Source organism: Callospermophilus lateralis, chromosome 6 (assembly GCF_048772815.1).
Source record: "Callospermophilus lateralis isolate mCalLat2 chromosome 6, mCalLat2.hap1, whole genome shotgun sequence".
In the NCBI taxonomy this organism is placed as follows: domain Eukaryota; kingdom Metazoa; phylum Chordata; class Mammalia; order Rodentia; family Sciuridae; genus Callospermophilus; species Callospermophilus lateralis.
The window spans coordinates 3,805,497-3,825,951 of record NC_135310.1 but is presented as its reverse complement, the minus strand read 5'-3'; the positions used below and the strand labels follow the sequence as shown (position 1 = coordinate 3,825,951).

Genomic DNA, 20,455 nt, shown 5'->3' with positions numbered 1-20,455 from the left:
TGGAAAAGGGGATGTGCTCAAACAAAAACATATAAACACACAGATATGAGAAAGCAAGGAAAGGTGGGTTCCAAGAAATGAACAAAGAGATCATCAAAATTATAATGAAACTGTAAAACTTGTTAGAAACAGTATCTAAGAAATTCCAGATGAAATGATAACAGGATAAAGGACACACCTAAAAGGCGATATGTGTGTTTATAAACATTCATACATCCAAAAATATGTAAGATAGAAGGTAAGAAAGGTGAAAAGGAGGTGAAAGTGTACATTTTTTTATCCTTTCTGTGAAGGGGTGACATGATATAGACATTGATGGTTTGTTGATCTTGACAGAAATCTTGACTTTAAATGTCAGCTTATGGCTAACTGGGCTATCATTGTCACATGGTGAGAGACTGACTGATAATAAGGACGACACAGAAGTAAGTTGAATGGGGAAACAAAGGCAAACATATCCCTGAAAATATAGTTTTGAGTTCTCATGCCCAGTAAATGTAGAAGCCTGTCTGTTCAAAGGCTTTTCAGTCACACCAGCCAGTAAATTCCTGTTTATTCACTCACGTAGGTTTAATAAATAAAGTTTTCAGATAAGGAAGAGAATATAAAATGCCAATAAATTTAAGAATTTAATTTAGAAGTCCTAATTCTCTGAGTCTGAACTAGCAGCTGGCCACAGAGCATCTGAACGCAAGTGGCGGCCTCTCCTGTTTGCTGCTAGGAGCAGGGAAAAGATGGCACTCTTGGCATCCAGTTCTCAAGGACAATTCTGCTAAGGATAAACTTCTTTACCCAAAATGTCAATATTGCCCACTGAGAAACAGTGAACTAGATGAAATGATCACCCAGGAATTAAAATATAATCTAAATTTGCTCATCAAGAAATCTTATATATTATCAAAAGGCCTCTCAAAACATTTTAAACTCATTTCCTTCTCGTCTCTCCTAACCCAAGGTTATCTTTTTGAAACACAAATCTAGCTTAAACACGTCTCTGGCTTAAAAACCTTGAAGGCAATACCTGCTCCAGGCCTGATAACTTGGCCTTCCAGGAGGAATCTTTCTGCACAGGAATGGACTGCTCCCTGCTGTCCACTCCTGTTTCTGCCTGCCTTGCTTTGTCACATCCATACATCCCTGGACTTAGCATCAACACAGCATCAACAAAGCCACCACAGCATCAACAAAGCCACCACAAGCTCCCCAAAAAGATCAGCTCTGCTTATCCCCAGCTTTCCGAGCGCTAGGTTTTGCCCCTTTCCCAGCTCAGTGCCAAGGCAATTTTACCTGCACATGACCTTCTGATTCATGTCCATCTCCCCTCCTAGATTATAAGGATCACAGCTAGAGGAGGGTAGAGACTTTTGAGGTTTTGCTCACCATTTTATAACCCCATTTACTACCTATTAGAGGAATGTAACAAAAACTCACGAAATACAGAAATGGGCGAGTGAATTCTAAAGATTCCAGTGCCATAGAAAACACAGCAAGGAGAATTTAAGACCTATACCTTAAGAAGCCCTAATAGTTTTACAGCCAATTTACATCAAACCATAAGAAATAAAGGATTTATGTGTTATTTGAAGCACTTTAGTCCACAGAAAAGAATGGAATACTTCTCATTTTATAAGTACAGAGTAACTCAGTACCGATGCAACATTGTGACTAAAAAAAAGGAAACTATTGAGCAATTTAGTTATGATCACAGATGCAAAATTTGAAAGCAAATATTAACAACCAGTCTAGGAGTTAAGAATCTATTACTACTAAATAGGCTTTAACCCATGAATGTAAGACTGGTTCAATGCCTGGTAGTAATATAATTTCCCAGTGAATACTTTAAATGGATGAATTATATGGTATGTCAATTATCTCTAAATAAAGCTATTTTTAAAATGTAATAATAAAGGGCTAATTTATTAAGTGATTAATAAGTGCTTCTATGCCCTTAGTACAAGCTCTATGTCAGTCCACATTATATCTTTACATTTTTATCTACTTCTTAATAATTCCCTGCATTACAAATTCATTAAAATTTGTCAAAATCAGACGAAGCATTTTTTTTTACTATCCATCAATCATTCTTTTTTATTTTGTCCAGGAAAAACCATCAAGATAACTGATACTATAAAGAATACACTGAAATTCATAATTCCGAATATTCCTGTCTAACTGCCTTTAGCAAATACTGTCTCTTCAGACATAGCACAGTCTAAAAAAAGCAGACTACTATGCACCAGTAAACTCTAGATGGAGAAACTGCTATTGCAGAATATTACTGCACTCATTTATCAGAAAATTCAGAAGAAAAATGAGCTTCCACCAAAGCACAGAGCAGGGCTCAAGTGGTGTCATCCACAAGGCACCACACACTGAGTGTGAGGACTGGGACCATTTAGATAGGGAGGGCCTCCAGCATTATGGCAGGAGCACTGGGAAGGACGGCGAGGGCTCTGCTCCACAGAGCTTTCAGCTCACGGTGCCTGCTGACCTCTTAGGAGAGAAATGATTGAGATTAAACTGAGTAGAATAAAATTTAAGAGAATCCACTGGGACTCTCCAATATAACCTACATGGAAGAGATGTTTGGGAGAATATAAAGAGGAACCACACTCTTTTCAAAGTACAGTTCTCCATTAAATAAAGAAAAGCTGAGATATTTTGTAAAATGTTATCCAAATTTCCTCCCCCAGATTTCAAGAGAAGTGACAAACAGATGTACACAGATTTTGAAGCACCACATTTTCATATTTCATAGAGCATGTATGTCTAATACACATAAAACACTATTAAGATGTGGATCTAACGATTAAATAGAATCATTTTCAAGACAAAAGGCTACCTACCATGATGTGTTCAAGTAGAGAATCTATTGCGACTATATTATCAAAATATGTTCTGAAAAAAAGCAACATAATCTAATAAGTAATTTCCTTTAGATCACAGTACACAGTAAATTTGGAATGCATTTTCTGGATTTGTCTATAAAAGTAAAGATATATATCATTTGACTTTTTTTTTTAGAAAAACAATATTATTTGAAGATACAAATCAAACTTACTGCATTCATAGAAAGACTAATTCCAGCTGTTATATTCGTAATTACATTATTGCTAAGTACCAAAATGAAGAGAACGCTGAAGAATTTCAATAACACTAAGTAGGACTAAAATTGGACAACCATATTTAATATTCTCATGAATTAATTTTATTTAATGACCTGAAATAAAAATAACTGTCCTAAATCTCATCAATATGGTTAAAATGTAAATTATCACTGAAAGGCTGGACTTAAAAGTTGCTTTCATTGTATTGAAAAAGCAAGAGAATTCATTTGAGAATATCAGAACACAAATAATGATTAAGATCTAATGACTATATAAATAAAACACATTCCCATTATTACAAATGGCAAGTAAATGTTTTATAGGTATATGGCATATTTATTAACATGTAAACCCCAAAAAGATGAGTCAACTGGCACAGGTTATAGGAGAACATAGACAAGCACACACTGCTTTCAGTTCAGGTGTCTATAAATTAAGCAATATTCTCAGTTAATGACTTTGATTTAAAGGACAAATTATTCAGCTTGAAATTACTGAGACTTAGAACATACTTGACTACACTGTACTCCTAAAGAATACACTACCTAAAGAAGATGGGAACTCAAATGAATTTCCTATTGGGGAAAAACAGGAGGGAATAAAGTGTCACATCAGACATCTAGTTGATTTTGGAACAACAAAATATGCACATACATTAGCCAAGGAAGGTGCAAAAGTTTCCTTTCTATGTGCTTTGAAGTAATAAAATCATGTGTCCTGGAGATATAATGTTGAATTCTGTTTTCAAGCAGGGAAGTCAGCTTAGATGACCAAAAATAAAGCTTCTTCAAGTCCACATTTCCCTCAGTTTAGTTTTCAAAATACAGGTATAATGTGAACTCGCACATTCTATTTGTGAAGACTGCAGTATTTTTTGGTGGGTAAGACTGCTATGTGTCACTACAGAGATGTGCAGAGACAATACACCTTGAAACTGATACTGAGGTCAGGACAAACAGGCAACCTTTCCTTTAGTACATGCCTGGGAGGACTGACCCCAAGTTACCATGTCCTGGGACATGTTTTAAGTTTTAGTGATTTATGAGAAGTCAGATATATAGAAGATATCCCATGTATCAAGCAAAACCAATAGGAAAATGAGTTCAATAAATACTTATCTATAAGTGCTTTCATTACTAGCCTGAGGGAGTTTAATATATGTCTAAATTCAAGGAAATTGAACATTTTCTCAAAAAAGTATCAGAGACACTATACACAGAAAAGTTAGCAATAATAACATTAATAATCTTGTTTAAACTGACATTGTTAGAAAACTCTAGAGAGGACTACTTTTTAAGGAAAAATATTTAACTATATATTTTCTCTCCTTCTGTCTGTTTTCTCTTACAAAAAATATTCAGTAGCTTTAATATGTTCTAAAAATCTATTTAGAAAATAAATATCAAATTGAATATTAAGATCATCATATATACATCTGCAATCCTTTGCATACAAAATAAACATGTATGAGGATATGATTCTGTAATCCAAAATATGATGAATGATTTTTCCCAGTTACTCGTATAATAAAGCCCGATCTTTAGTTAGTGGAGGGAGCAGATAGTTATCTACCACTACCAGGACCTGCACTCAAACCACTGATCACAAAGGGGTATTATACGCCTGTAAATGAGCACTTACTTTGATACATCGAGGAGAAAGTCATTCAATTCAGTCTGTTTTGCAAGACCTCTGCACACCTGCCGTATTAAAAAAAAATAGAGTTTATTAGTTACTAATGATTTCTGTTTACGGAGAATAAAATGTCTAGAATACCATTAATAACAAAATCACTTGGTTTACAATATAATAATAACACTAATAATAATTAATATTTATCGAGTACTTAAATGTGCTAAACATTGTTTTAAGTATCTTATTTTTATTATCTCTGTTAATCACCATGCAATTCTAGAGGTTTGGGATTTGCACTTTGTGAGGCATAAAGACGTGTACAACTTTAGGATCCAGAAATAACATGTGGTAGAGTCAGCATTCAACTCCAGGTAGCCTACCCAAGTTGCTCTTTAAAACTACCTTATAATTAAAAAAAACTGTAGCTGGACACATATTCTACCTATATTTGATGATCCAAGAAGTCCTGGCTACTCATATTATTATCCTGCAACTCTTCTATTTCTATCAAACAGTTTCTCATCAACCTGAGTTTGCTGAAATGAAATTAGAAAACCCAAACAACCAATAAATGAATGAATAAATGAATGAATGGATGTTAGAGAAAGCAAAGACATAAAGTAATATATTGCTGCTATATCCCTGAACCTTAAAGTCTAGCAATGAGGAAATTTGTGATTTTGTGATTTTAGTTAATTTGTGATTTTAAAAGTTAGAATTAATGCTTCACTTTTTGAGTTCTTTATATACCCTAGAGATTAGTGCTCTATCTGATGTGTGAAGGGTAAAGATTTTCTCCTAAGGTGTAGGATCTGTATTCATCACACAGATTCTTTCTTTTGCTGAGAAGAAACTTTTTAGTTTGAGTCCATCTCATTTATTGATTCTTGATTTTAATTCTTGCACCACAGGAGTCTTTAAGGAAGTTGGGGCCTAATCCCACATGATGGAGATTAGGACCTACTTTTTCTTCTTCTATTAGACACAGTGTCTCTGGTCAGAATGGTAGTTATTATGCATATAAACAACAATAAGAGTTGGCGAGGATGTGGGGAAAAAGGTACATTCATACACTGCTGGTGGGACTACAAAATGGTGCAAGTAATATGGAAAGCTGTATGAAGATTTCTTGGAAAATTGGGAATAGAACCACTATTTGACCCAGCTATCCCTCTTCCTTGGTCTATTCCCAAAGGACTTTAAAACAGCATACTACAGGGACATAGCCACATCAATGTTTATAGCAGCACAATTCACAATATTTGAACTGTGGAACCAACCTAGATGCCCTTCAATAGATGAATGGATAAAAAAAGTGTGGCATATATACACAATGGAATAATTACTCAGCAATAAAAGAGAATAAAATCATGGCATTTGCAGGTAAATGGATGGCATTAGAGAAGATAATGTTAAGTGAAGTTAGCCAATCTCCAAAAAACAAATGTCAAATGTTTTCTCTGATATAAGAAGGCTGATTCACAATGGGATAGCGAGGGGGAGCATGGGAAGAATAGATGAACTCCAGATAGGGCAGAGAGGTTGGAGGGGAAGGGAGGGGACATGGGGTTATAAATGATGGTAGAACGTGATGATCATTATTATCCAAAGTACATGTATAAAGACATGAATTGGTGTGAATATACTTTGTATACAACTAAAGATATGAAAAATTGTGCTCTATATGTATAATAAGAATGGTAATGCATTCCACTGTCATATATAAATTAAAAAAAGAATTAATACTTCACATACTATTTACTTTTTAAAATAACTTAGAAAATAAAATCATAAAAATATCAAAGCAACTCTCAGTAGATTATCCCTAGGTTTTCAATGAGAAATAAATACCATAGCAGGACACATACCATTTATTGCATAAATGATTTATCATTTCTATGTATAAATATGCACATACATACATACATAAATATATACATACTTGCAATCACAAGATGCTTAAGGCAGAGAGTAAGTGAATAGAAGATTAAATAAACATTTTAAGAAGTAACAAAATATTCTAAAATCCCAAACTAAGCATGAAGTTACTTATTAACCTCTACTCCAATCTCCAATCCTTCATTAAAAATAATTGGTCTCTCCTAGGAAGGCCCTGTAAAAACATCTCAAAGACTCACCTGCACCTGATGTATTGCTACTGAAGCCCAGGCAAGATTTGCTGTTGCAACCTAAAAACAAAAAAATTAAAACAAAATTTAAAAGCTCATATACAAATATGCTTATATATTTATATAAAACAAGTTTTTAATTAGTCATATGTAGGCATCTCAAAATGAAGAATTTTCTGAGGTTACTGAGCATTTGTATAGTTTGCCAAACACAAAATGCCAAATATTAACAAAGTTGATCTTATATTTCCTCTTATATTTAAATGAGTTTAATACTCTTGTCCATCCACGTTCCATATGTTAATCTTATATTTCCTCTTATATTTAAATGACTTACTCTCTTGTCCATCCATGTTTGATAAAATGGAACATAACTGATTTTAAGAGAGCTATAGTCAAATAATTCCAAAATAAAGTGATTATTTTTCACCTTGACCAAACTACTATTGAAAAGATCTCTAAAGACCACTTTAAAATGGTGTGACATTTCTTAGAAGCCAAAATCTGCGTATATACCTATTTTTCTTTCACCATTTATTCATTTAACAAATATTTGATGGGTGCCAGGGACTCTTCTAGGAGACTTATCAGTAAATAACAAGAACAAAATGGCTTTTAGTATCCCCTGGGGGAGAGAGCAAGAAAAGAGAGGAAGGGTCCTGGGGCAAGTATCAGTGACAGGTGCTACAGCTACAAAGAAGCAGGGTGGAGCAAAGTGCCACTGGATGGAGCTATTTAAATGCACAGCAAGGGTTCGGGGCAGCCCTCCCTGAGGTGCTGAATTCTGAGGAGGCTCCTGAAGGAGGTGCTGAGCTCTGAGGAGGCTCCTGAGGGAGGTGCTACAAGGGGATTGGGGCCAGCACACGCCAAGCAGGGTCTCTGAGCAGCAGCCCAAAGGTCCGGTGTGTGAAGGAGTCAGGGATAGCAGGAGTAGCAGGAGATGGTTCACTCAGGCCAGGGATGGGGGTCAAGCTAGTGGGGACTTGGTTCTTCCTGGACATGGGAGGCACACCATTTTCATAGTGGGGTTAGTATTAATGAGCTGATTCCAATTCAACAAAATGGAGAATAGAACTCATTGTTTTTCCTGACATACATGACATTAGAAACTTTTCTCAGGACACAATCAAGGAAGAAGACATTTTTAAGAAGACAAACACAACAAAAGTGTAAAAAACTCCTCAAAATCATCCTACTGCTTTGATTCACATTATGGCATACTTTTTACTATTAAAATGTTTTCTTATGGATAAACTACATTTCTAATCTACTCAGTCTCTACTATAAACAACCGCAGGACAAAAAGCCCAGATCTTTAAAACTACTAGTATCAGTATCCGTATCAACACAGTGTTAAGCAAATTGTGATTTCACATTTCCTTGGTGCCATCAGGAGCTGGTGGCCTGAAGTCCTAAGCGGCAGCTCCTCAGGCTCACCTCCTGATGACTAAGGCAGAAGGCTTCCTTGCCCCAGTGCCGATAGAGCTCAAGAATACCAATCAAATCGCCAATCGCAGTGACAATTGGCAAGCAGAGAACAGACTGGATGCGAGTCCCTGATTCCAGTCCAGTACCTCTTGGGAATCGTTCATCCTGAGAAGAGGAAAAAGACATAAATTCAGTGAAAGAAAAAGAATCATTATGTTATGCCTCTTATTTCCATGAAATAAGATATTTATTTCATGGAATGATATTTATAACTGATAATAAGCAGTCCTTTGCTATGTGAAACCAAATCATGATAGTTACAATAAAACTGATTTTAAAAAAGATTATTTTTTGCAACCTATACCCCAATACTACTCCAATGTGTCTTTATCCTTGCATAGTATAAATTTAATAAATAAATGACGTGTTAATTTTGAGCAATAATAATAATGCAAGTAATGGTGAAGGCTGACATTTTTTTTCTCATTCTATGCCAAAACTGTTCAAAGGCTTCACAGATAAAACATGAGAGTAAAAATTAATACCGATGTAAACACTGCATGAAGACAATTAAATGTAAACATTTCTTTTCTTCTATGTTTAAGGTTATTAAAGTGCATGTTAATAACTTATTCTCATTGAATCCCAAAGGCCCACATTAAGCATTTCAACATCTAACAATTATCAATTACATATCAAAACAATAGAAACGTGCTCTCTGACTTTAAGAATTTTCTACCTTAGCAAAATCACTCAAAGGAATTACAGGAAAATGGAATGAATTAACACCCCCAAACACCAATTCTATGGGTCAGTTTCTACTGTCTGTAGGAAGCTATTAGGCATGAATTAGAACTTTTTAGGAATCAAGAATAGTATGAATCTCTACTTGTAATTTATAGAACTTTTAAAATTTTGCATGTATAAAAGAACATTTTCAAATGAGAATCTATATAGAATATACTTTTTAATCTCTCTCCTTCCTCAGTCTCTCATTCTTTCTCTCTCTCTCTCTTCTCTCTTCTCTCTTTCTATAAAGTAACAAGTTACCTGATTTTTTTTTCAAGGTCCTATAGTGGCAAAACCAACATTAAAACCCAAGTCTATATTCCAATTTAAAGTTTGTACCTCCTTGTAGTAACACTTCATGAAAATGCCTGTGTGCACTTGGAAGGCTGCATTAAGGGTTCCAATTTGTCATGTCTCTTGGCAGTCATGTTCTCTTTTACTGCCCTTGAACACCAGGTCTGGGCCTGCTCTTGTGATCTGCACTGGCTACTGGGAGGGCAGCCAGTCTGAGTTAGGCACATTTCCACTTCTTCCCTGGCCTCCTGCTACCATCCTAAGAACACACCAGGTTAGTCTTACCAGAGGAGAGGGAGAGATAGTGGAGAGGTGAGGCTATCACAGTCAGCCAGCAAGTAACTTCTGGCCAACAGCGAGATCAGCTGAAGGGGACAGTGGAAGCTCACAAGAAATACCAAGTGGCTACTATATGGTGCCACTAAAATTTGGGGTGATTGGTCATAAGGCAAGAGCTAACACATTTATGTATACCCTGGCAAGATGTGAAGCATGAAAGACTGATCATTTCATTTATATTAAATATAATACATGAATATCATCATATACATGAGGTTTAATCATATTGCATGTACGGAAGCATGCAGTCTTCAAATCCAGCTACTAGTGAGTATACAACAGCTAATTTTCTGGTGGAGGCACAGTGGCGCAGGCCTGTGGTCCTAGCAACTTGGAAAGCTGTGGCAGTAGGAGTGCAAGTTTGAGGCCAGCCAGAGCAATTTAGCAAGGCTCGGTCTCAAAATGAAAAATAAAAAGGGTTGCACGTAGTTCAGTGGAAGAGCATCCCTGGGTTCAATCCCCAGAACCTACCCCTCCAACACCAAAAGATTTGATTTTCTGCATATAAAAGTTAATTTATATATGAATTCATTTAATGAATCTTGCTTTAATTTTTTAATGAAATGGCTCAAATTATATGTCAAAATAATATATCATCTTAATTGAATCTTTCACTAAAAATGTCACACAGAGTGAAAAGCCCTTTACCCCAAGGATGTCCTCTACAAGCAGTGTTTTCCTGGACTTGGCCACATAAGCAGAGATGGTGGTGCCCTGGGTAATGGGCCCTGCAGGGATGAGTCGGGGTTTTCCTTCCTTTATCCCAGGTGGTGTGAACACACACAGACTCTAGGAAGAAGAGAAGAACATGTTTTATAGGCTCTCCTATACCTTCACATAATATGGAAAGCACTCTTGAGAAGTCTGTGGACCTGTTAAACAGACATGAAAGGAGGAGAGGTGCATTGCTTTGAACCAGCTGGAGCAAGTGGGGTGAACTGTCGCTCCCGGGACTATTTCACACAACGTACAGGTGAAGATAGGACTTAAAGGATGTGCAGGCACAAAAACCTCGTAAAATAGCCTCTATTTTGGTACCTGAAATGTGGAAAATGAGAAAAAGGGCTCAAGGTTCTACCCTACCACGAAACCAATACTGGATCCCACTCCTTTGGGACTGGACAGGTATACCTGAAGATAGATCAGCAGCAAGGGGTTTGGTTACATTTTTCATTATCAATATCATTTCCTTATTTATCATTATCATTTCTTTCCAAGATTTTTTTAAGGTTCAATTATTCACATTGCTTAAACTGACTATCCTAAAAAATTATAGATTCAGAATAGTCTCAATGAAAAATCTGCCCTTCTCTGAAAAACCAATCTTGGCAGTCTTTCCAAATGACTGAGTGGAAAGCAGTTTTTAAAAAATAAATCCATTTTAAAATACTAAAGATCATTTATTTTGATAAAATCCAATCACATTTTTAGATTGTTAACTGATAATCAAAAGAACTCATCTAGGATTGGCAGGCAGTGTAGTAGTGTGGTGGCATCAGGGTTACTACTCACTCCAAAGATGCTAAGGTTCAGGTAAACTGCCCCTACACTTTATTTACCCTCCTCTTGATTGGACTGTTGTAACTTAATGATTAAAGACTGGCAGCAGAAGGTACCAGAGGATCCCCTTAACCTAAACACACTCCTACAACTATTTACTGTGACTGAGGTAGTTCTAAGGGTGAGACACTGAGCTAAATGCTTTTTAAAAATATTTTTTAGCTGTCAATGGACCTTTATTATTTTTATTTATTTATATGTGGTGCTGAGAATCAAACCGAGTGTCCCACATATTCTAGGCAACTGCTTTACCACTGAGCCACAACTCCATCCCTAAACACTCTTAATAATTTATCAGAGAAGTAGTTTTTAAACTCTCTAATATTAAAAACTCTTTCTTTGGGTATCTTTCAATCACAGGAGAATGAGCCCTATAGACCTGAGCTCTTTGGCTGAGTCAGTAGGGAACAGGAAAGCAAAATTTAGAATTAACCCTGGCAGCTTTAAATGTTGTACCATTAAAAAGGACCAGTGCATAAATTCAAAATACTTATATTCACAAGAATTAGGACTGTGCTTAAAGAGTACTTGCTATTAAATACAATGCATGTGAAAAATATATTTAAATTGGTCTTCTAAATAGGATTAAACTTTATGTATTTAAGAACACGGCTTAGATATCAAAAATCTAAAGAGATGATAAAGTTTTACCTTATTCATTTTTTAAAAGACTAGTAATCAGTGCCACTGTTTTTAAAGTTAATATAATTCCATTATACACCAATATATGTGTGGCAAAGAAGAAGTGAGACTATGATTAGATTTCTGTTTATCATTGGCCAAATACAAGCCAGGTGTCATCCTTTCTTACAAGTGAGAGGAGGATAGAAAAAGGATTCAGGAGCAGGAAGAAGAAATGGTTGCAAGAAAAAAACTACAAGGCTATATGTGGTGTGGTGGCATCAGGTTACTATTCACTCCAAAAATGCTAAGGTTAACCTGAAAAAAAAACAGTATTGCCAATATTTTCTCAAACTGTGAGAAAGTTAGTTATGAGAAGGATGCTGAGCAACTGTTCCTTTTCTCTACCAAATACAAAATTGCAGGAAATGCACTTAAATTGAACTGAGGGGTTCAGATAACTCTTAATGAAGAATGTCCTATGAACAATAATGGAAAACACAATCTGCAGAAAGCTTCCAACAGTAGCTTTGGTTTTATTTTTTGGTTCTTTCAGTCATGGTGTTGGCTCTGTTTGTTTGAAGATATGTAACACACATCGCTTTTGGATGACTCAGCCTTCAGTCTTTAAGTTCAAATTTAGCTGTATATTCAAGTTATACTCAACTACATAATTAAAAAATGGTAGAATATATTATACATTCCTAAAATTATTAAATAAGCATTTATTTAATATTATAATACACTCTCTGCCTCTACGTAGGGTTTCTATAGGAAGCACAAGAAATAGATAAGCAAAAACTGTACTGCAGGGTATGTGGGAAGCCATTTCATAGATTTTTAGGCTTGCTGGAAATGAAAGGTTGAAAAATCTTTCAGTTCTGTCCTATACCTGCATCTTCTCCATGCAGATAACAAATTATCAAAAAGTAAACAATTCTACTTGTTTTGCTAATAAGTTCATAATTTCTGTTCTGTTCGTATATTTATAAAACAGAAATGTTACCAATGAAGATCTGAGAGGCACTGTTAACAGAATATTGAAAACACTGCAATTTAAATGCCAAAATCTCTGGCAGAAGGGAAAATGAGGGGTAGCCTAGGAACACACACCTGGCTCTGGTGCGTTTCCATACCTACACACTCTCTTTGTATTAGTGGCTCCCTACTCTTTTTTTTTCTTTCTTTCTTTAGTACACTTCACCTGTTCAACATCTCCTGTCAGTTCTGACTGAGGGTTATTCACTGGTTATTATTGAGGATTATTCACTGGTTATTCACATGATTATTCACATGATTATTCACATGTTTTGGCACAACACAACCTTTACGGTTTTTGTTGTTGAAAGAAATTATAGGTAGTCAACAAATTCAAAATACCAATCAATAATGAACCTCTAAATCAGGGCTGACTATTACATATATTCAGGGTTGGGAAAAAGCTGATTAAATATACCTTTATTTATTTCACAGAAATTGTCCAATGGAAAGCCACATATTGAACAGTTGCCTTTTCGCATTAACAAACTAGCGCATTTGACACACACTGAATCTTCACATACACGTGGGTTTGTTTTGAACTCTCAATTCTCTATCACTAGACAATTTCATTTGTGTAACACACTGTTTAAGTTACTATAATTTAAAAATAAATTTTCTGATTTGGCAAGGCAAATCTCACCTCAGTTCTTAATATTTCAAAATAATCATAATTTACTTTATATGATATATATTTTGCATTTTTCATTGGTGAAGAGTCTGCATTAATGCATTAATAATGACTGTAAATAAATTCTTTAAAAATTTCACAAAGGAGATGGGGAGTTCACTTTTCAAAATCAGTCAAAATAATTTTTGAATAAGGATTTGAATGCGATATTCAGATCAAAAAGATAACAAAAAATGTTATACTCATTATTTTCATAGGAGGATAAATGAGAATATCACCAAACAACATTTTGTAACATGGTAAAACTCTCATGTACATATGTTCATAATGTCCAATTTATCTACAAGATCCATTTTTAAATGAAATGGGAAAATCTGATGTTTCACCTGATAAACATATGCTGGCATCTTTTTTTCCATACACAATTCAAAGATCACTTCACAAAATTTCATTTTACTTCCACTCCCCACCAGTTAAATTTTAGAAATATTATTTTAAGAAGGAAAAAAAAAAAAAAAATATATATATATATATATATATATATATATATATATATATATACACACACACACACATATACTGTTATTTTCCCTAATAGACACTAGATGGCACTGGATAGTAAACAAATATAGATTCTGTGCCTATGACTGACTGTGAGCAACTCCTCCCCGACTCTTATCTGGTTTTGAAATATGGACAGTTAATTTTGCACAGTTCTTAAAAATAGACCTGCTAGAGTTTATTATGTAGTTGAAAAAAAAATCACACAATTACTATAGGCTACCAGCTCTATGTACAAAGAATGCAATATTTTCAGGCAACTTTTTAAAATTGTTACAGATAAATTTGGATTCCTTTGCTCTCCTTTTTTTGTTGTTTTTTGGTTTTTGTTTTTCTAATTTGTATCCCAAAAACTAATTGAAATGTATTCTTCCCAGTCTTGGAATAATAATAATAAAGTAATATAAAAGCGAAAAAGTCTACGCAGTTAGAAGAGGTATGTATTGGAGTAGAAAGAGCACATCTGGTCTTTGTGAAAGGCACAGAAACTTTGGAATAAAGCCTCTGGAATCACACTCCAGAAAAGACTTCAGGTTTTGACTAGGAGCTGTATGAATCTGGACAGTCACTTAACTGTACTAGATACCTTGGTTAACTCATTAACAAAACGAAAAAATTTGATTATTTTCAAGTGTCTCTTTTAGCTTAATAGTCTATGAATCTAGGGGTTTTGCAGGCATCTAATTGTTCACGTTCACAAATTTTTAAAGAATAACAACTGTTAAACTAAGCTAAATAATAAACCCTATAAATTAGGGAGAGGTTACTTAAAAATAATCAATATATGAAAAACTTTCAGTGGCCTTTTAAATTGAAATTTTTAAGAGTTCACACAGTTTATGGCTTTTGTAAGCAACTCATGGATAACACAAGAGAAAGTATACTGATGATATAAATCATATATGGAATAGATGATATTGGACTGTGTGACTCCGCATAAATGAACAAAAATATTAAAACTGAAGCAAAAATTTAATTATAGAAAATTATTTTTGTTCAAAACATATCTCAAGGGTACCTCGTTTATGTCAAACACTGTTATGTGTCCAGATACAAAACAATATCCTTTCTTTGAATAGCTCCAGATTTCTCAAATACTTTCTTTTGCCCTCTTCTTATCTACTTTGTGAGAGGTCTTCAAATACACACTCAGATATTAGCTCATCATTCAGTCTGTTTTTACATGATACAACCCCTTCATATTTAAGACCCCAGTGCACCCACCATGAACTGCTCACTGTTAGCATGTAGGACCATGTGCTGGTTAACTGCTGATTTCTTTCTCTCCCGTACTGGTTATACATTTGGGGGCAGAGCAGTGAGTTTTTATTTATATTTATATGCTCAGCAGTTTAGCACAGTTTTTTTTTTGTACTTAGCATTTGTTTAAAATGATTTGTTGAACAAACAGCATCCTTGATATAACACTGAAGCAATAGAGAATATTAAGTTTTGTCAAGTTTAAGAATCTGCCAAGCTCACAGTTTTAAAATGGTGAATACATTCCCAAATCCAGAACCAAAAGTGATTGCTTCATGGGAAGCAATCCTTCTCTGTACAGGTTTTGAAACAGTGTGGTGTGCACAAGCATTCCAGAGGGCTACTCAGCAACACGGGGGCAGTGTGGGTTCAGGAACTGAGAACGTCTGGTTTGCCAGGGTCACCCTGACTTGGCACAGGGCCGCACCGCAGCTGCTGCTCAAACACAGCCCGTGTAATAAATGTCCTACTGGTTTTAGAAAGGTGATGTTATAACACTGTTTTCACCTTGTTCCTCAGGCACTAGATTATTAAGGTTTGCATTGTTATTTGTAACAGATGGAGCAATTTATATGTTCCCTGAAAACTGTCCTATATTTTTACATTTATTGGTGCAAATATCCCCTAAAAATTAATCATTTCCACTATATCTATTGTTTTACTCTTTTTAATAAATGTATAATCATGCCTTCTCTCTTTTAGTTAACGGTTTGTCTATGTTATCTAAGATATTTGGGCTTATCTGGATTTTATTTTTTTCTCTCCAAGGTTAAATGCATAAACTCCAAGAGAGTAGAGATTCTTTAGTGCCTAGAATAGTGCCTTCCGTGTGGTAGCCCCCTAAAATGTTTTGACATAATCAATCAACTTATTTTTTGTTCTCTTATTTATTAATATTTCAAATGTACATATAAAATGCTTAACAGCTTAAGTATACATATATTTTCCATTGTGAACAATTTATTCAGAGATTTCAAAATACCATAATTAATTTTATCAAATATTACTCTCTAAATATTCAATTAAATATATTTGGCACTTTTCTTTGCACAAGGAATTACTTAGTATATTATTTAATTTCCAAAATTGCTTTTCCTTTGCTTTTAGCCATGTAGAAATCCTAAGAACTCTTAAATAGAATAAGTGCATCAGAGTTAGGGGACAAGTCCAGAAAAGACCAAGTTGGCAAATTCTAAAATACCATACTATTTACCATATATGCTATTTTAATAAACCTAAGTGATGACATTAGTAACCTCCTTCTCATCTTATTTATCATCTGTCAGAAACTAAAAATACTATTGTACTTCCATCCATTTTTCTTGGTTTGTTTTCTTGGATTGTTCTGCTTCATAAATCTTAATCCACAAAATATCTAGGGCACAAATTTCATTATAGCTCTACCTTCATTGAATGCTAAACCTTTAATACATAGAAGAGATCTTCTTCTCTAAGTTAATGCTTGAGTTTAATATTGTCACTGGCCTCTGCTTTTCTTGTACCTGTGTTTTCCTGTAGTAGAAGATAGTTTTGTTTCCTTCGGGTACTAGGGATCGAATCCAGGGACCCACTGATCTACAACCCCAGCCCTTTTTATTTTTTATTCTGAGACAGAGTCTTGCTAAGTTGCTTAGGGTCTAACTAAATTGCTGAGATTGGCTTTAAACTTGAGGTCCTCCTGCCTCAGCCTCCTATGCTGCTGGGATTACAGACATACACCACCATACCCAGCTTGTTTTGTTTTTGATCCTAAAAGGTTTTTTTTGTTTTTTTTTTTTTAACAGCTGGGTCTATGACTTATGATTTTGTTGTAATTATATAATGAGTTCCACAATCATAAATGTTTTTAGTACTTTTTATGAGTTAGTTTAATTTAAAAATTATTTGACTGATTTATGAAAAAAAATTTAAATTCTTGTAAGTGCAAGAATTTTACAATTCTTCGAATCTTGTTCTTAACTACTGGCATTTGTTAATACAGACTAAAATCATAACATCAACATATTAGGTTTACTATAATTTGGTACAAACCTAAAATTTTTTATTTGAAATTTGGGTTAAGACAGATTTCCTAGTAGTAATTTAAAATCCAGAGGACATTTTTAAAAGATTGATAATGATCTATAATGTTGCCTTTCATGTAAAAAAAAAAAGCGTAAAAAATGTATACTTATCAGCTCACTCGTGCAAAAAAAAAAAGTCTATATATTTATTTAATATGGTTAACATGCACTTTAGAAGTATATCAACTTCTATTCCAAGCAATATGGATTAATGACCCTCTTGAAAAAAATAAATTTTAAAATTACTTAGAGGCTAGATAAAATACATTTTACAAATACTTTAAAATATCCCTAATCTGAGGCATATGAAAGGAATCCACAGAATTCTAAAAGCAAGTAAATAAAAGAACTCTATAAGATAGCCAAACCTGGAAGCTGGTGTTTCTTGAGGGTATGAACCAGATCACAGATACACATTGATCCTCCCCACAGAGTACTCCCTGGTGGGTAGGAGACAAGACAGAAACTGGGACCTTTCTATGCAGGAAGTCTCCTCGGAGACACCAGCACAAGACCAGCTTCAGCAGAAGGATAAACACGCTTACCACTGCAAAGCAATGCAAGGAAACAATACGATCTTGATATCAGTACTAGAAGGAAAATAAAAATCTCCTTGGGGAAATTTAAAATTATGCATCATGTTGATTCAAGACTTAAATACATACCACTTTTAATCTGAAAAAAATCCTAACCAGATCATTTAAAATGTTTCTAGATGCTATCTTCAGTGACTAGTAGAAACAAATAGTAGAAACAAATGTATCTATCACTGGAATGAAGCAGAGTGGAACTTCAAAGCAAGTATCCATTTAAAAAGCTCAAGGAAGAACATGATTTCCAGGAGAGACAGAGAGAGACAGAGAGAGACAGAGAGAGACAGAGAGACAGAGAGACAGAGAGACAGAGAGAGAGAGAGAGAGAGAGAGAGATTAAGATTGATTGATTAATTACAGGGCTTGGTGGCACACTGCTCCAGAAACTGAGGCAGAAAGATCGCAAGTTCAAAGCCAGCCTCAGCAAAAGTGAGGTACTAAGCAACTCATGAGACCTGTCTCTAAATAAAATACAAAATAGGCTGGAGATGTGGCTCAGTGGTTAAGTGCCCTTGAATTTAATCCCTGGGAAGGAAAGAAAGGAAAGGAAGGAAAGGAAGGAAAGGAAGGAAAGGAAGGAAAGGAAGGAAAGGAAGGAAAGAAAGAGAGAAAGAGAGAAAGAAAGAGAGAAAGAAAGAAAGAAAGAAAGAAAGAAAGAAAGAAAGAAAGAAAGAAAAGAAAGAAAAGATAAAGGAAAAAAGGGGGTGGGGAGAGATGAGGAAAGAGAGGGAGAGAGGGAGGGATAGAGAGAGACCATGAAACACATGAGCAAATAAATAACATACCATGCATACAAGGAGAAAGAAATGAAGGCAAGAAACTGTAACTTGGAAGAAATATGACAGAGATACCGTTAATATACTTCAAAAACTACAATTCCAAGAAGCAGAGGAAAGCTTGAAAATGTATCTAGGGAATATAAAAGCTATGATGGAAGAACTGAAACTAATCACAACAAACAGAATCCCTTTGAGAGTCAGTTTCCAAGATACAATTCACCCACCCGAACTCTACCAAAAGCATATCTCAAGAGAGTGCAAGAAATAAAGATATATTTAGACAGATGGAAGGAAGAGACTTCCTCCTAGCAGACCTCTCTGAGGGGTGTTCTACAGGACCAGCTCCTGATCAAAGAAGGATGGGCTGAGAAGGGAGCTGCCCTGCAACAGCAGGCTCATTTTCATGGCTCTCACCAGTTCTGTGAGGTGAACAAGTAGGGTCTCGGAGTTCAAGGTCCAGATTTAGCAAAGAAAAAAAACAGATGAGTTTTGTCTCACCTGTCCACCCTGATCTGAAGAAGGGCTGATTCAAGGGAGACAGCACAGGCAGCCCTGCAGGCCATCTCAGAAAGAGCAGTAAGACATGAAGGCCCGTGATTTCAGTGAGTCAATCGTAAAAATAATGGAAAATTGTATAATTTTCTAAGAGAAATTCTTAAATAAGCCAGGCACAGAAAGGTCTGTATGGTCTCCCAAGGACTCTCCAAGAGCTGACCTCCTAGAAGTTGAGAGCAGAACAGTGGTTCTCAGAGGATGGGAGAGGCTGAGCAGGGGAACTAAGTGGGACAGGGTAAGATACAGCAGGGCGACTGCAGAGAACGACACATACTCCAAAAGCCAAAAGAAAAGATTTTGAATACTTTCACCAAAAAGGGGTGATAAAGGTTTGAGAAGATAAGATATATTTAACTTGATTTAAACATTACACAATGTATACATGTATTGAAACATCACATGGTACCTCATTAATAGCTTTAGTTTCATGTCTTTATGCACCTGTTAAAATAAATTTAATTTGAATTATAAAAATAAATAAGCCCTCAACAAATTTTTGAAATAAATTTTTAACAGGGAAGAGTAATATCCACTTGTTGCTTTTGTAGGTTTGCCACTTTAAAATAATACTGCTGCTGTCTAAAATACAGGTTAAAGTGCTTGGAAGTGGTAGTAAATCTGAGTAATACAATTTAATAAATGTTCTTGTCCAACTGCTTCTGTGAAAGGCTCCCAGAGAGGTGCTAGAGGAATGATAACATTGGCTGGCAGAAGTCCTTGCCCTACAGAATCTTTGAATCCTGTAGGATAACAAGCTTTAGGAAGTGATTGTAATACCAGGGGAAACAATGGTTGTGGAATGAAGAATTACAAGTTAATTCAATCAGTCCATATATTTTATGCAATTACTTTCACTCTTTGTATTTTTAATGTAAATTTTTTAATTTATATATGACAGCAGAACACATTACAATTCTTATTACACATATAGAGCACAATTTTTCATATCTCTGGTTGTATACATAGTATATTCACTCTTTGTATTATTATATTACTCAATATTATTATTAGAGATCTTAGTACACTATCTTCTCTATTCCTATATACATGTTACATGTCAATAGTATTTTGAT

At 35.0% G+C, this 20,455-nt stretch overlaps 1 protein-coding gene across 2 annotated transcripts in view; it reads right to left on the bottom strand.

The window, feature by feature from the left end:
- Pde10a (phosphodiesterase 10A) overlaps positions 1 to 20,455 on the bottom strand; it is a 263,627-nt gene that overhangs the window by 65,086 nt on the left and 178,086 nt on the right. For both annotated transcript variants that reach the window (XM_076858046.2, XM_076858047.1), the window contains exons 6-10: positions 10,370 to 10,510; positions 8,309 to 8,464; positions 6,881 to 6,931; positions 4,749 to 4,807; positions 2,847 to 2,898 (exon numbers count right to left, since the gene is read on the bottom strand). In XM_076858046.2, the coding sequence (XP_076714161.1) occupies positions 2,847 to 2,898; positions 4,749 to 4,807; positions 6,881 to 6,931; positions 8,309 to 8,464; positions 10,370 to 10,510 (459 nt within the window). The remainder of the gene's footprint in view (positions 1 to 2,846; positions 2,899 to 4,748; positions 4,808 to 6,880; positions 6,932 to 8,308; positions 8,465 to 10,369; positions 10,511 to 20,455) is intronic.